This window comes from Xenopus laevis, chromosome 6L (assembly GCF_017654675.1).
Source record: "Xenopus laevis strain J_2021 chromosome 6L, Xenopus_laevis_v10.1, whole genome shotgun sequence".
Taxonomy (NCBI): domain Eukaryota; kingdom Metazoa; phylum Chordata; class Amphibia; order Anura; family Pipidae; genus Xenopus; species Xenopus laevis.
The window spans coordinates 138,803,235-138,819,838 of NC_054381.1; the positions used below are offsets into that span (position 1 = coordinate 138,803,235).

The 16,604-nt window shown below is 37.2% G+C and overlaps 1 protein-coding gene across 5 annotated transcripts in view; it reads right to left on the reverse strand.

The window, feature by feature from the left end:
- Positions 1-16,604, reverse strand: part of vps13b.L (vacuolar protein sorting 13 homolog B L homeolog) — a 591,067-nt gene that overhangs the window by 324,431 nt on the left and 250,032 nt on the right. For 4 of the 5 annotated variants that reach the window (XM_018268144.1, XM_018268145.1, XM_018268146.2 and 1 more), the window contains exon 22: positions 8,951-9,078. In XM_018268144.1, the coding sequence (XP_018123633.1) occupies positions 8,951-9,078 (128 nt within the window). Of the gene's footprint in view, positions 1-8,262; positions 8,519-8,950; positions 9,079-16,604 lie in introns of those variants that run through there. The other variant, XM_018268149.2, reaches the window with a different exon arrangement.

The window sequence follows — 16,604 nt, forward strand, 5'->3', positions numbered from 1 at the left end:
ACATAATAAAAACCATTCATTGTCCCTTGGTCATTACTCTGATTGTATAAGCCCGCTACTACCACAAGACCATGAATGTATAGAACTGTGCCTTTAAACTTGGCCACTGTCGATGGGTTGGTAAATCCCCATAAAGTCACAATTTAACAGCATGGGTGCACATGCATTGGGCATTTAAGTTTATGCAATATGAAGAACTCATACAAGAAGAAGGCTGATGAATAACATGTAAAAACCATTATATGTAGAGATGCACATGACCATCTTTAGGCTTTGATATTTATGGCTGTTGTATATAAGGACATATAGCAGTGCATTACATGAGTTTTATTTCCCCTTTACACTTTACCTGTATACAATTCCCTGTGCATACAAATGCTAGAGAACTATATGTCTCACTTAAGAGGGAAAAAAACTGTTAAATGACTAACTCTGTATTCCATGGCAACCTAAAGCAAATGGTTGTAGATATTCCTTGGTTTCACTCCACTTGGTGTTTGAAACATTAATGAACCAAAACATCCTGTTTTGAGACAGAGAGTTATTTCAAAGCACTGCTGTTGCCCATTTGGCAGCTGTGAAGAGGTGAGCAACATATTTTACAGTGTATTTATTTCTCCGACAGTGGTATCCAGGAGCGCAAGCCAGGGGCATGACTACAACTGTATAAGCACCTGCCGGCAAAGATCTGCTGAATATACAAAATATGCCCACTTCATATGTAGTTTGTACAGGACCAGTCTGAAGAGCTATGAAATGTGTTGGCTGGTAAAATGCTATTAAATCCATGGAGGAATATAATTTGCCATGCAATCTTAGTACTGTTGGTCACTAAAATATTAGCAACCATGAATCAGATGTACTATAAACATACTGCTATACCAACGCTTTCCTGGGACTATTTTATACTGGGGCTTGTCATACAGCGCTTCTGGAATCTGCAGCCCAAGATGAAAATAAAGTCACTCTAAAGGAAAGAGCCTGTGTGAAGCATATGTCGATAAAGGTCTTTATTGAAGAGAGTGAAGAACTACAGTTTAAAAAAATGTACATGAACAGATGCCAAAATGGCTTTATTTTATATCATTCTAGAATTGCTATTCTAAAATTACTATTCTTTGGAGCTTCCCATATTTAGACACAGTTAAGCTATCTTTTGAGTGTCAGTGGCATTGCACGTGCTACATGTGCTGATTTTATATATCTTCAATGATAAAAGGTTGCAGTGGATTTGGGCTGGTGCTGAAGCTCAAATTTACTTACCTCCGAAGTTGCGCCAGCGTTGACTTCGCCGCACTTCGTCAGGGTGCCGCTAATTCACTAAAATCCGAAATTGCGCCCAGGGAGGCGAAAGATAGCTAACTTGCACTACCATTAATTAGTCAAGCAAAGTTGCGCTAGCGATGCCTAATTTGCATACGGCGCCAAGTTAAAGTACAATGAACGTATATGTAGCAGCAAATACATTACACTGCACAAGCTTGGGAAATCTTCATAAAATAAACTAGAGTTGTTATTTTGACCTACCCATGTGCTCACTGTATAGTTTAGGTGCCATATGTTAGAAAATATAGGGGGGAAGGAGGGTACCCCCAAAAAATGTACGATCTTTTTCAGCCTATCACCCTTAAAAAAGTAAAAGACGCCAGCGTTTTTTGGGACTTTAGCTTTTTTTAGCTTAGTTGAAGCAAGCCCTATCTACTCTATTGCACTTCACCTGGTCTGAGGTGTCGAAGGCAAGTCTGGCGCAAGAGGTAACGTTCAGTAAAATCCGCAAGTTAGTGAATTAGTGTAGTTACGTCCCTTCACCATAGCGCAACTTGCCTGGCGTAAGTGTGCGAAGTAGCGCTAGAGTAGGCCCACTTAGTTAGCGAAGTTACGCCAGCACACGTTAGTAAATCGGCGAAGTAATGAAATGACATCACACTGGCGAATTTGCGCTAGCGTTAGCTGCTTTTCGCTTTAGTGAATTTGCCCCAAGGTGTAGCATTTCTAGCCTTTTATTTTTGAGCCTAGGTTCTACTTTAAATGTCTGTTAATGATCAAAGCAGCAGTTTTGTTCTACCTAAAAGTGCCAGTCATCTACAAATTTAAACCTCAGTCTCTGCCCCAGAAGAGCATACAATCTAAAGTCCCTATCACATTCACATACAAGGGACAATAAACCAGCCTGTAAGTGTGAAGTACAAGCCTTGAGTGTGGGAGGAAGACAGAGGTCCCAGAGGATACCCAAACAGGCAAATAGAAACTCCTTGCAGTTAATGCCCTAGGTGGAATTGAACCCACCACTATAAGGCAGCAGTGCTAATCATTGAGCCACAGAGATGTCTTATATTGGCCTGGTAATGTCACCTAGGTAGTGGGCCAAACAGTCTGATTGGCCCAATGATCATTATTCATGAGGGAGTATTGTATTTCTGAAGAGGAGCATGGAGACATCCTCTTTGAAGAGGACCTGACAAAAGATACCAACTTCACCAGGAGTCATTTGGCAGGTAATATCAGCCCATGTGTGGCCAGATGTTCATAGCCAATGCCCTAGAAGTCAACTTCTATGTTATGTACTAAGAGGCAATTCCTACTCAAGTTGTGTGATAATCAAAAAGGGCTTTTTGAAAGGATGCATTTGCTTTAATTTTTACGCTTGAGAAGTATTTAGAAAAGCTCAATTTGCTAGTAAATGGCTAAAGGGCTTTGGGTGAAGTACGGCTGTCTTTTCCCTTAGCCCAGTGAAAGGAATCAAATAATTATAATAATAATATTTTTTCATGAGAATTTAGAAAATGGTGCCCAACAAACAATAATACCATCCAAAGATATGTGGGGAGGATTACAAAGTAGTGTATGCTTTAATCTTCTATGTGTTTAGCATTTGATCATTTTGGGTGGTTTACTTGTTGCTGTACTCTTGCAGCATGCCTGCATTAGCCATACGGACATACTGTGTCCTTGCCAAGAATTTCATGAAGAGCTTCCTTAAAGGTATATGCATAATTATCACATTTGAAATGTTTTTATAATCAATCAAAAAATGTTTTTTTTTTTTTTTTAAATATTGTGTAGTCAAAGAAAAGGCATGTTATAAAGGACTTTTTCTTGTATTTAAATATTTCTATTCCATTTGGTAGGCATGTCTAATAAGGCTGGGCAGCTTTCCAGTGTTACTAAAATACTTTGCCTTTATTTCAATTGCTCCACAAATTAACCATGTTTAGGGCTCAAATGCCTGCATCATTGAAAGCAATGGATATGGAGGCACAAGCAATTGAGGTATTAATGTTATGTTTTAAAGACAGGCAGAAACCCAGCCATGAAGCATGAAATAAACGCTGCTTTATGAGAGGAAGGTGGACTTAACTTATTTTTTTGTCAAGAACTACTCTTTATTAGACATTTTTTTTCTGACAAAATACTGTGTTTTGATAATGGTGCCAATCTATACATTTTAGGATACACAACCCTTTAAAGGGGTGTGGGGTATTTTCTAGTAAAGTTTTATTTGCACCACGCCACTCACTTGCCTCGCACCACCATCCTTGTGGTTAAAGTGGTTTTACAGCATGTTGAGCTTTCTGCAGCATTAGTCCTACCAGTTGACTCCATGGTGTTTGGGTTGCCACCTTTTAAGAGAAGATTACCTGCCAGGATTTTCTAGGGGGTGGTCAGTGTATATGAAAATATGTAATGGGAACCTTGATTCACTGTGATGCGAATTTGTTAAACACCCACCAGTAAATTCTATCACCAAGTTTTTTCCTTGGGCCATTGCACTTTTTTTTTTAAATATAGTTTTTAAGTCATTGGTAATATCAAGCCATATTTTGGAGTTTGGTCAAAGTACCATGCACTTCAAAAGTTAAGTAGATTAATGGCAATGCGCCATTTAGAAAAAAAATACAAACCAAGGGGAATATTGGAGCAGAACCATTTTGTTTACTTTTCCCATCATCGCTAAAGCATACTTAGAATAGAAGCTACTCCCATTCCAAAAGGTTTTTCTGAGCAAGTATTAAATGATTTCTTTAGAGAAGTTTTATTACAAGTTTTGTTCAATAAAACCTTAGGGGATAGGTAATTTCCCCCATAAATCTATTAATAAATATTACCGGATTAAATCTTTTCAGTGAGAGCAGCCATGATTGTTCTGAAAGCTGCCAATCATACAAATATCCTATACACCTAAATTGTATTACAATGGTGAAGAATAAGTCCATGGATATCTTGGGCAAAGCGTGAAAACCATGCTAAATTCCTTCAGTTCGACAGCCCTGAGATGCTAATTTTAGGCAACATTTAGAGGAAAATAAAGCGAATTTCCTGTGAAATGCCATTAAGGGGGCTGTCTAAGGAACTATCTGTATGTAATTGCTGACTGAACTCTGAATAAAAAAAAATTATTTAAGAGAGAGAGAACTTTCATGATGGCATGAATGCCATGTAATGTATTCCATTGATATTTAGTTAACTATGTAGAACTCCAGATCATACATGTGCTAGAACATGTACAGTATTTATATCAGAACTCTGCCAGAATATGTTTTACTGATCTGAAAACTATGTTCATCCAATTTTCCATACTCACTTAAAGGCACAAATTATTGATGTCTATATTTCTGTCTGGTTCAGAAAAAAAATTGTGAAAAAAAAGCTGCTCCAGACGCACCTGGATCCTTTTAGATCCGGGTTGGCATCTGAGTGTATGCAATTATGAATTGTCCAAAGGAAAGTCTTTTAATCCTAGCCTTCGCAAACTAAAATTTCACTCACCCCTATTAATTTTATCTGAGAAAATGCTTAGAAGAAACATAAAACGAGGCCAGCGGATGGCACAACATAAGGCTAACAAAGGGCAGCTGACTGCCTAGATTTGGCCGCTATAATAAGATTTATAATGACAGATTTGTTTTTGAGTTACACACCAAGGGTTCAAAAGCAGTAAAACAGTTAAGGGAAACACGGAATGTCTGTAAAATAGATAGATGACAATAGCATGGAAGACAACAGGTCCAGATTGGCTTTCTGTAGCTTCTGGTAAAAGCCAGAGTAGCTGCTGTAAGATGCCATAACAGTCACTATATTGGGCCTGTTGTGTACTGCAAATAACAGGGCCTATTTTGAATCTCAGTCTCTGTATTCACGGTGTATTCAATAAGATGATGATAAGATATATTACAATTCATCTGAATGGCTCATTAGTTGGGGCAATAAGAAGGCAATAAGCGATAGGAAGGTCCCTATTTGATTCCAACGTTGACTCTTAAATGCAAGGATACCAATACAAAGTATAGAAGAGAGTACCCAAGATGGGATGGGAGCTCCAACAGTCTCTGTATTCACGGTGTATTCAATAAGATGATGATAAGATATATTACAATTCATCTGAATGGCTCATTAGTTGGGGCAATAAGAAGGCAATAAGCGATAGGAAGGTCCCTATTTGATTCCAGCGTTGACTCTTAAATGCAAGGATACCAATACAAAGTATAGAAGAGAGTACCCAAGATGGGATGGGAGCTCCAACATCAAAAACATAATATTAAATTGGAAATAGTTAACTTTGCTCTTGCTGGTCCTACCTGTTGAAACACCCTCTAGTCAACTGCCCTTGACAGCCAAAAAAAAACATACATTTGAAAGCCCTTAATAATATTATGGGGCCCATTTACTTCGACCATCGAATGGGCTACTTCGACCGATTCGAACTAAAAATCATTCGACCATTCGATAGTCAAAGTACTGTCTCTTTAAAAAATTCTTCGACCCCCTAGTTCGCCACCTAAAACCTACCGAGGCCAAGGTCCCCATAGGCTTCCTAACAATTTCCTGATCGAAGGAAGAACGGACGATCGAAGGAATAGCGCAAAATCCATTGACTTCGATGTCGAAGGATTTTACTTCGACGGTCGAATATCGAGGGTTAATTAACCCTTAGATATTCGACCCTAGGTAAATGTGCCCCTATGTCTATTATGAATATGATAGCGCAAAATCCATTGACTTCGATGTCGAAGGATTTTAATTCGACGGTCGAATATCGAGGGTTAATTAACCCTTAGATATTTGACCCTAGGTAAATGTGCCCCTATGTGTATTATGAATATGATTTTGTGAGTGCAGAAGCCAAGTGAATCCAGTGTCATAAGACTAGATAGTAAGCCATTTAAATATCTGGAGTGGCACAGCTAATTCTAAAATAATCCCAAATGGAAGATTGTGTTGTGGCATTAGGGTTAACAGTATTCACCGAAGCATGAAAAAAACTATTCCATATGCCCAGTAGAGTTTTCATTTCAATTTGATGACTCCTGGCACTGTACGAGTGAGTCATTTCATACCCCATCTCAAGGAATCATACAATAGCAAGCACTCGTTGGCCTGCGGTTTACTGAAAGCATTACTTGTGGGAGTAAATGGCAAGATTCCAAGTTTAGAATTCCAAAAAAACTCTCGTGCCCGTAATTCTTGTTGGTCTGAGATCACGGAATTAAAGTTAGTTATGAAAAATCACCTTTTTTTTCGGCATTGAATAACCATAAAACAGGTTGTGCTGATTAAGACAAAAGATGAGTCTGTTTAAATCAAATGAACAAGATGGTGTATTCTAATTAAACTTTCATCATGTTTTCGCTCTATCAAAACATGAATCCTGCACAGGAGCCAAGTTTCGAGTGAATATCAGTTTAGTTTAGCAGGCGGCTCTGCTAAGTTGCGGGCAAGAAATAGATGCATAATATTTCCCCTGAATAGAGCCTTTAATGTCTAGCTGTAACATAGGAGCTTTATAGAATTTTCACAGTGGCTTAAAAAAACACTTTTAACTTTAAAGTCGATTTCAAATTGCAATTTCATCATGAAACCCAAATTTAGTTCCAAACCAAAATTAGCACTGTGGCATCAGAGTGGAATCTTTACAGAAGGGCATCTCAAAGCCCACAAAGATGTGTGAACATGTTCAAGCATAAGTACAAGAAGCAGTGATTGCAAGGCCAAGTGTGCCATAGACCGCAGATAGCACATATCCTTGGTCTCCCCCATTTAAAAACGAGAATTTTCTTTACCAAGTGGGGATATCTAAAAACAATATATGGTACTTATGGGTTACTCCTAAGTAAAAACATGGTCAAGTACTCCCTAAGAACTATGAAAGATTTGGCGAATTTGGGGAAGTATTGAAGTCGAAGTTTTTTTAAAGAGACTATCTTCGATTATCGAATGGTCAAATATTCGAACTATTTTTACTTCAAATCAAATTCATAGTAAATTCGAAGTATCCTATTCGATGGTCGAACTATCCAAAAAATTACTTCGAATTTTGAATTTTTTTACTTCGAAAATTCCCTCGAATTCACTTAGACCCTTGATAAATCTGCCCCTTAAACATGCCCTACCTAGTTTAATAGTTTAAGTTAAATATCTCATGTGTTAACACATCGGTACCAAACCCTTTATCTCAATGAACTATTTTCATTTTGGTTTTACATGTGTCTATGAAATGTAGATGAAGGCACTCAGCAGAAAATACTCAGCATACTCTCGTCTTTGTTAATGACCTTCTAGAAAGGCATGAACTGCCCATCTTCCACCATAATGTTACAATAAATATGGCAGGAATGAATGATTTGAGGCAGCCATACAAGTAATAGTAATGTGGTTAATAGTACAAATATGCAAGTTAAACAACCTTGCTGACATAAGTGTTTTTCCTTAAAACTTGAAAAAAAATCGGGATATTGACAAAATGCCGATGTCAAAATCAGAGCTGAGCAAAAAATTGTAAATATCTTTTGAAGGTTAAGAAATGATACCCCATATATATTGGCCAGAAGGAGTAATACAATTCATAGATTTGTAGCGATAATTGAAATATTTTAAAACTTTGAAATGATTAAAGGGATTATTTACTAGAATCCAAATTTATCTCATATTTTATTAAAAAACACCACAACCAAACTCCCATGCCCGATTTTGACTTATTTATTAATGAAAAAACTCAATTTGATCAGATAGTGGAAAAATTCAAAATCGAGCAAAAACCAGAAACACTCAAATTTTTCGGGTTTTTTCCTGAATCGCTCTAATATTTCGAGTTTTTGCCTGAAACCCAGGAAAAGTTGGAGTTTTGGGTTAAACTCAGTGCAGACCACGAAAACGTCAAATTAAGATAGGTGCCTCTCCCATCGACTTATACATCGACTTATACAGAAGCTCGACAGGTCTGAGATGGCAGATTTTCAGATTCCGTCTTTTTGCAGCATCGGGTATAATAAATCTTTTTTTCCCTCTAAAAATCCAAGTTTTCTAGTGGATTTTTCAAGATTTTAACATCCAGATTTTAATAAATAACCCCCTCAAATGTTTTCATGTTGTGTTTTTTGATTGAATATGGTGATGGTATTCAATTATTTGCATAATTTGTCAATTAATCAATTAATTTACTCAACAAAACTCTATTTCTATGAATAGAAACTGCAGATCCTGACAAATATTAAAGTCTCTGTTCTTCCTGCAAGGCAGCGATCTGCAAGAATTAAAGGGGTATTCTGAAACATACTGTATATCCATGTTTTTCAACAGCATAATTTTAAAGCAAAGTAATGTGATGATGCTAGCTAAAAAAATTAACTAAATAATTAAAGGTTCAATATTATTCATTGCATTACATAGTTGTAATGATGCTGTTGCATGATTCAAGATCTAAGTGCTTAGTATTTGAAGAACAGGGGCAAGGGCGTTATTAAAATTGTGAGATTTGCCAAAGTAATCGCCATTCTTGGACACTGTTATTATACTTTGAAAATCTACATATTGGTAAATATGGTTCTAAATGTCATTGTAAGCATGTGACATCAGAAGTCCGTAACTGAATGACAGAACGTATAAAAGAAATGAAAAGAATGACACTTAGTCGTACAGTTATCTTGTTTATAAACCACTTTTTGTTCTACCTTACCTGCAGTGTAAGTCGCTTTACTGCATTCCACACAGTGCCAATAATTTCTTTCATTCGCTCCTCAGAAGATATTTTTGCTTCTCTAGATGTAGGCAATACTTTTGCAGGCACAGACAAAGGGCGGGATTCTACAGCAATGAAAGATACGAGTTAGAAAAAATAGATAAATGGAATTACTGGGATGCAAATATAATTCAAAGCACATACTATGCCCAAGCATGCCATGCTATTTTATCATTTGCCTTATACTTATTATTTACCTATGCTGTAGACTTGCTTGCTGTAGATCTTTTCAATAGCATTTTGCATGATAATAAGATAATAAGTTATATCTTAACACGGCTTTAAGCGAATTAAACCAAATTCATAAAATATCTACTGTTCATTCACCACAATCCCATTCACACACTCCAGCGATCTTTACCAGTGCTTAGAGGGAAATGTATAAATAAATTCACAGGTATGGAAACAGCCAAAACTAAAATCCCTCAGATGCATCCCCCTTAAGACTCTTTCTAGAAAGCCCAAAGCGTTAAACGGTGCATTTCTTATATACAGTATCAATATTGGAAGGATGGATAGACAGAAAATAATCTTCTGACTTTAAACGGGTCCTGCCTAATAACAATGGTGGTCAAAATGCCTGTGCAATAAGCATCATTTTTGTGCCCATGGGGTATTCATAGCAACAGCAGAACTTGTACCTACATCCCAGATACCCTATATTTTTAACATATACAGCTGTACCAAGACTCACAAGTTGGAAATCCATGATAATCCATAATAAATAAATAATTTAAAACCTACCTAAACAGCTCCACATCCTCAAAAAGGTTATTACTAAAAACTGTGTTAATATTAAAGCACATCGGCACCTTTTACATCTGATACTGTTGTAACAGACACACAGATAGAATTCCCACATCGAAGGCGCTCATACATGGGCCGATAAAAGCTGCCGACAGACCGAGTAGGAAGCTTATTGGGCGTGTTTGGGGCCATCCATTGGGCTTCTCTGATCGATATCTGGCCGAAAGTCGGGCAGATGACGATCGGGCAGGGTAGAAAATCCCGTTGGATTGCATCTGTGCATTGATGCGGTCCCGCGATCTGACCAGCCTTGTTGCCAGCATTATGATCTGATTGTTGGACCTAAGGGCCCACGATCGGATCAGCATGTAATCGCCCACCTCATTGACAAACAAACGGATCTCCCTGTGTATGGCCACCTTTAGGGGGTTATTTACTGAAACTCAAATTTATCGCATATTTTTATTAAACCAAGCTCGACCAAACTCCCATCCACGATTTTATCTTATTTCTCAATAAAATAACTTGAAAAGGTCAAGTCTGGAAAGATCTGGATAAAATTGAGCAAAAACCTGAATCTTTTTTGGGTTATCGGCCGAAAACCCAGAATTTTTCTTATTACTGGACAAACCCCAGTGCAGACCATGATATCTTCAAACTATAAAAGGGACATCTCCCATTGATTTATATATGGGGAAGTACCCCAACCAGAAAAAATCATGGTTTAGTAAATATCCCCCTAAATGTTAAAGACAGGTCATTTTGTCTAGTTTTGTCTAGGAACACCAAGCATTCCATTACCATACATATAATTTTGCTCTTGAAAGAAGGGGGCCCATATGATTATAGTTTCTCATAACTTTTGTTATTAATCATTGCTCGGCCAGTCACCAAACACTCAAACATATTTTCTTCATCTTTAGACTTCAGATGAAAAAATTCATTAATTAAATATTTTTAGATATAGGTGTACTTTAAACATTATGCTTGAGAAACATGTTTTTTGTCAAAACCCATAGTTTTACAGGGTGGTCCAGTTCATAATAATAATATAACATGCTAACCAAAATGCGTCGACCCCTAAGAAACAAGTATAAAATATGATCTATGGGAATTAGGGAATTGCCCTGTGTGTCAACGTCTTGAATTCTAAAACTCTCTACCAAAGTTTTTCTATTTAAAAGGCAAGTGCTACAGACAAACCTATAACTGAAGACCCACACACAAACTGTCATGCTCTGGAAACAGATCATTTTCAGTGTTTCAAAATCGAGTATAGAAATTTCAGCACTTACTTCCACATATATTGGATTATCAATATTAAAACTTCCATACCTAATTCAAAAAATCCCCTGACAATCATATTTTGCCTTCCACTCCCCATGACTCTTTCACTTTCATTCCTACACTTCCTAGATGGCACTGACCTCCTTACTGTCTATAATTATAAGTAGCTTATTCATGGGCACATGCACTCCTCTATTTTTGGAGGATACCATAGATTTTGGCATCATACAAAGCCTGCCTTCCTCATGATGGGAACCGTCTGTATACTTTAATTGTGGATGAAGGAAAAATGATTATAAGTTAATTTTGCTCAACATGATGGCATAGAATTTGGCATTATTTCTTAGGATGACTGGTCCCCTTTATATATGAAATAAAGTCTTCATTTTTATTTCTGCTCCGGTGTTTTTTTTTTCATTATTATTATGAGAATCCCCTCCAGCTATGAGATTGGGACTTAAGCATCTGGATCACACTTCACTGGTGAGTTTTCCTGTTTAAATCTTCCATATTTTCTGCAATCCTAAGGTCCTTGTAATACTCTGGAGTCCTGGACATAAGCAGGCGAGTATTGGCATCTATCTCAAAAACGAGTATTGGCATCTATCCCTGCATAAGAATGTTGATTGTTGGTGTTTAGTTGAAAGCCGAACGTGGAGGGATTGAGGCTGGTGCACTCAGCTCATTCAAAAATGACTTGTGGGTTGAATCTTGGGAGGTATCTTATATATGTAGTCAATCAGAGCTGACTTTATATTCCTTTTCTTTTCTACTTGCTCATATAACCAAGATCCTATCCTCTAGATCTCATGAGTGCTTTGACCACCATGGAGTTATTTACTGGTTTCTACTGCACGGTAGCAGTGAGCAATTGAGACTGTGAACAATACACCAGCTGGCTGCTGTATCACATGCTGAATATGCATAATGTCCGTAGTGTAACACATTAACTGCGCCCAAGCAGGCTGGGAGCTAATTATTAGTTCCTACTCAAAACAAAGCAGGTTTCTGAGCTGAACGACATTCCCATGGAATGTTTTGTTAAAAGCAAATGAAATCATATTACACATGATCAAAGGCTTAACATAATCAACCTATTTTAACATGAAACAGCAATTACCACTAGGCTAGCGGGAGCAAATACGCAATGCTAATGCTCCAGAGAGTAGCGTTTGATCCGTATTATTAAAACAGTGACTAAATATTGCTGACAATTTAGTAGGCTGGATACATTCCTGGGCTGCTTCAAAACCCCTTTTTCTAGAGTAAGGAAAATTTGGTGTATTTGATTTTTTTTCCTTTGCTAATGAACAGTAATCCAGCGATGTCACAAATAATTTGACAGATCAGTCAGAAAAACATTACATGGCTCAGTAGGCAGATTTATCTGTGAACCTACATTTGAAGATCTAGAAACATTAAAGGCCATGTGCATTACTTTACAGATGTGCACATTTGTAGAATTTTTAAACCCTTCTTTAATTATATCATTTTAACTGTTCTCCAGTTTTTGACCAGCTCCTAAAGTGTGAAACTGAGTAATTGTTTGTAGTAAAAAAGAGTAGCACTGTGAATAAAGTATAAATCATGACTAAGTTTTAACATTATTACTAAGTGAACAATGGCACACAGAATATTAGAACCAGTGGCGTAACAAGAATCTTCAGAGGGGCCCAGCGCACTACTTCATCTGATCCCCATCCTCCTGCCTCCGCCCACTCTCCACCCAGACTCCGCCAAGACTCCACCCTGTGTCTCTGCTTCCCCACCGCAGGTAAGAGAGAGACTGGGGAGGGGGTTCTTGTTAACTATAGAGAAAGCAGCTTTCTCTATAGTTTGCCACCGATTAGAACCCTTGAATGCACCTCAATGCACTCCCCTAACATGCCTACTAGGGCTATAGTAGCATTTTACTACAGTCTTAACAGTAACAACTGCAACTGGTGGAACATTAACTATCCTGGAAATGTATTCATTTTTTGCAACAAAATTTTCCCACCAAGAAAAAGTTGCAGTAAAAGTAATCCATAAGATATTTAAGTTTAAATCTGTAAGCTAATGCCATACTGGAAAGCTGCCTCTTACCTTAATATGTTGCAAGGTGCTATACACCAAGACACTTATTGAAGATGCTTCTAGACTAGAAGGGATCTTCAAGATGACAATAGCACAAGGAATAAAGTGGTGGGAGTCTTTGAGTTCTCCATAATCACTATCAGACCTACTTAAAGGAACAGTACCATTAAAAAATTAAATTGTTTTAAAGTAATGCAAGTATAATGCAGTGTTAACCTGCACTGGTAACTGATTTGTTTGCTTCAGAAACACTACTATAGTTTATATAAATAAGCTGCTGTGTAGCCATGGGGGCAGCCATTCAAAGGAGAAAAGGCTCAAATTACACAGCAGATAACAGATAAACTCTGTAGAACATGTTTTCTATTATCCACAATTTATCCTGTGTCATACACCATTGCTATTCAGCAACTTGTTTATATAAACTATAGTAGTGTTTCTGTAGCAAACAGATTAGTTTTACCAGTGCAAGGAAACACTACATGATATTTTCATTATTTTAAAACACTTTCATTTTTTGGTGTTACTCTTCCTTTAATAGTTTATCATATGGAAAATAAAATCACCTTTGGATCCCCTGAGAAATTACTACCAATAACCCAAGATCTTACACGCTAGTCTGTCTCATAAGCCTTAATAGCAATTCTTAAGGGTACAACGTTGGGTTTGGAAGGCAACATTATACACCCAAGAATGTTTCCCTATGCAGAATAAAAGGTAGAAACCTATCAAGTTCGTGCATGGGAAAGGGTGACAGGCAATTTATGATATTTTGACTTTCATGGTTTACCACAAGAGAACCAAAATGGTCAAAACATCAAGTGTGTCATCGCCCTAAACTTCATCAATACAAACATTCCAAATGACTACACATATTACAAGATTGTAAAATAAACTGGGCTCAATTTCACTTGTTTATGGGAGATTTTCAATTAACAGTTACTGGTAGACTGATAAATATTCCTAAAAATAACTTGTTTCAATCCAGTGCCAGACGGCTTGACTCACTGTCTCTAGCATCATTGGCCATACCATCATGAAAGAGTCGATTTTTAGGCGATTTTCTCTTTTAATGACCCACGCTCTAGAATTAATAACACATTAATATATGTAAGAATAGGGTGCGACCTCAAACTATTACTATGTAGATTACAGGAGATGATTGGCACATGATACGTCATATGTGTGACGGTTGTACTTTCAATGATAGAGAAAAATGAAGTCATATGAGATAGTAAATAAAAGTGACATCACAGAAAGAAAACAGATTTACTCCTAAAAGATGGAGTTTCTATGTAAAGACCCTTTGTATTGAGCAAAAATGATGTAATTTCTATCCAGAAATGCCTTATGCACATAGACTCCCATATCTATCTAGCAGCTTACTGTGTAGCCAAGGAGACAGGCACACAAACACAAGGTAATACATTCCTAGTGTAAAATATATATGCGTGTATTTTTTTTTCTCATAGCAGCCACTGGTCCTGTAGGTATAGTTTGATGCAGGTGCGTTTCCTTGCTTCTGTTTTTATTAATATCTGCACAGCAATAAATTACGTGTTGCAGCTGGAAATTACAGAGCACTGCTAAAGCAGATCTCATCATTAAGCATGAGTAATCTTTCCATATAAATGAAAATAGAGTGAAAATGTAAAATGTATGCCTATGGAAGATTTTCCTTTTGCTACAATTACACGGCTGTGCGTTCTGGATAGCTTTCACAAACATTTCAGTCATCATCACCCATAATGTCCTGTAAGGTCAGTAACGGATCACTGCAAACAAGCAATAAATTTTTATTGTGGACGATGCAGCCCCTGTATTTGGGGGAGCAGATCATAGCTATGTTATGGCAGGCTTATTTTTAAACGCCCATTATACCAATTAATGGCGAGTGCTATTGGTTTAAATTAAGTTATATTTAATACATGTTCAGAAAGACAACTTTAAGGGATCCTGTCATGATTGTTATGGTGTCGTTTTTATTTTTAGTTACATAGTTTACACTGCAATTAATTGACTCTACAATAAAAAATGTCATTCCTGTATTTTTTTTAAATTTGTAATATTGGTGTGTAGGCAGCCATTTCAGGTCATTTGCCTGGTCATGTGCTTTCAGAAAGAGCCAGCCAGGATAGAACTGCTTTCTGAAAGGCTGTTGATTCTCCTACTCAATGTAACTGAATGTGTCACAGCAGGACCTGGATTTTACTATTGAGTGTTGTTCTTAGATCTACCAGGAAGCTGTTATCTGGTGTTAGGGAGCTGTTATCTGGTTACCTTCCCATTGTTCTGTTGTTAGGCTGCTGGGGGGCAAGGGGGGGAGCGATATCACTCCAACTTGCAGTACAGCAGTAAATAGTGACTGAAGTTTATCAGAGCACAAGTCACATGGCTGGGGGCAGCTGGAAAACTGACATTATGTCAAGCCCATTATATCATATTTCAAAATTAAATATAAAAAAATCTGTTTGCTCTTTTGAGAAATGGATTTTCTGCTAGAGCAGCATTATTAACTGATGCATTTTGGAAAAAACATGTTTTCCCATGACAGTATCCCTTTAATAGGGCTCTTGCATGTCTTGCAACCTCTAGTAATAATAGCAGAAAAAGAGCTTCCTTATAAATAATGGGCAGTAGGCAAAAAGCTGGTGCAAAGTGCCCATTGTCGAACTTTGCAGATGGCCTCGATTCTTGCACCCAAAAGGCACTGCAGTGCTGCATCCTGAAGGAGCATGGGTTGGACATCACAAAAATTTTTTTTCTAGAAGACACCATACTGTAACTTGTGCAAGATAAAGAGTTCATGGAGATACAAAATGCTGGGGGCTCTTTATATAATGCCAGTACAGGGCTCCTCTGTGGCCAACAGTGCTACAAACTTCAACTTTCGGCATATTTTTTTCATGTGGTGCAAGTTGCAGAGATATAGCTTGCTTCAAAAACGTTACTTGCGATTGAGAGCCCAATCTTTCCAAGATTGTGGTGTTTTCCAAGCAAAGGGCTAACTTTACGACTCACCTGTTTACCAGATATGATTGAAATAGTTTATTGATATAACAGCTCAGCCAACAGCTCAGCAACCCATGTCTGCTCTTGTGAGCAGAACCTGTAACTCCACCTCAAATTCAGAAACTCTTGTTTAACAATGATAATTTTATAATTCAAAATAAATAATTCCTTGCATTGATAAAAATTTCATCATACACCCCCTTACAATAATGAACAATCTTATTTTTATATATCACAAATGGAAAAGTTATACTTGCTATACCATGTTCATGTTAATTTATACCTACTTTAACCCTTCTTGCTGTATGGCTACGGCATAACTTTCATATGTCCTGTCCTTCCCCTATGTTTTCTGTGTTTGAAGATGTTTTTGAAAATGGTATCCAAATGATAAATATAATATTTTAAATCATTATTAATGCAGAACATTTCTGTTGTGATTATTAAATGGGAACTGTGGCTTCCAAAC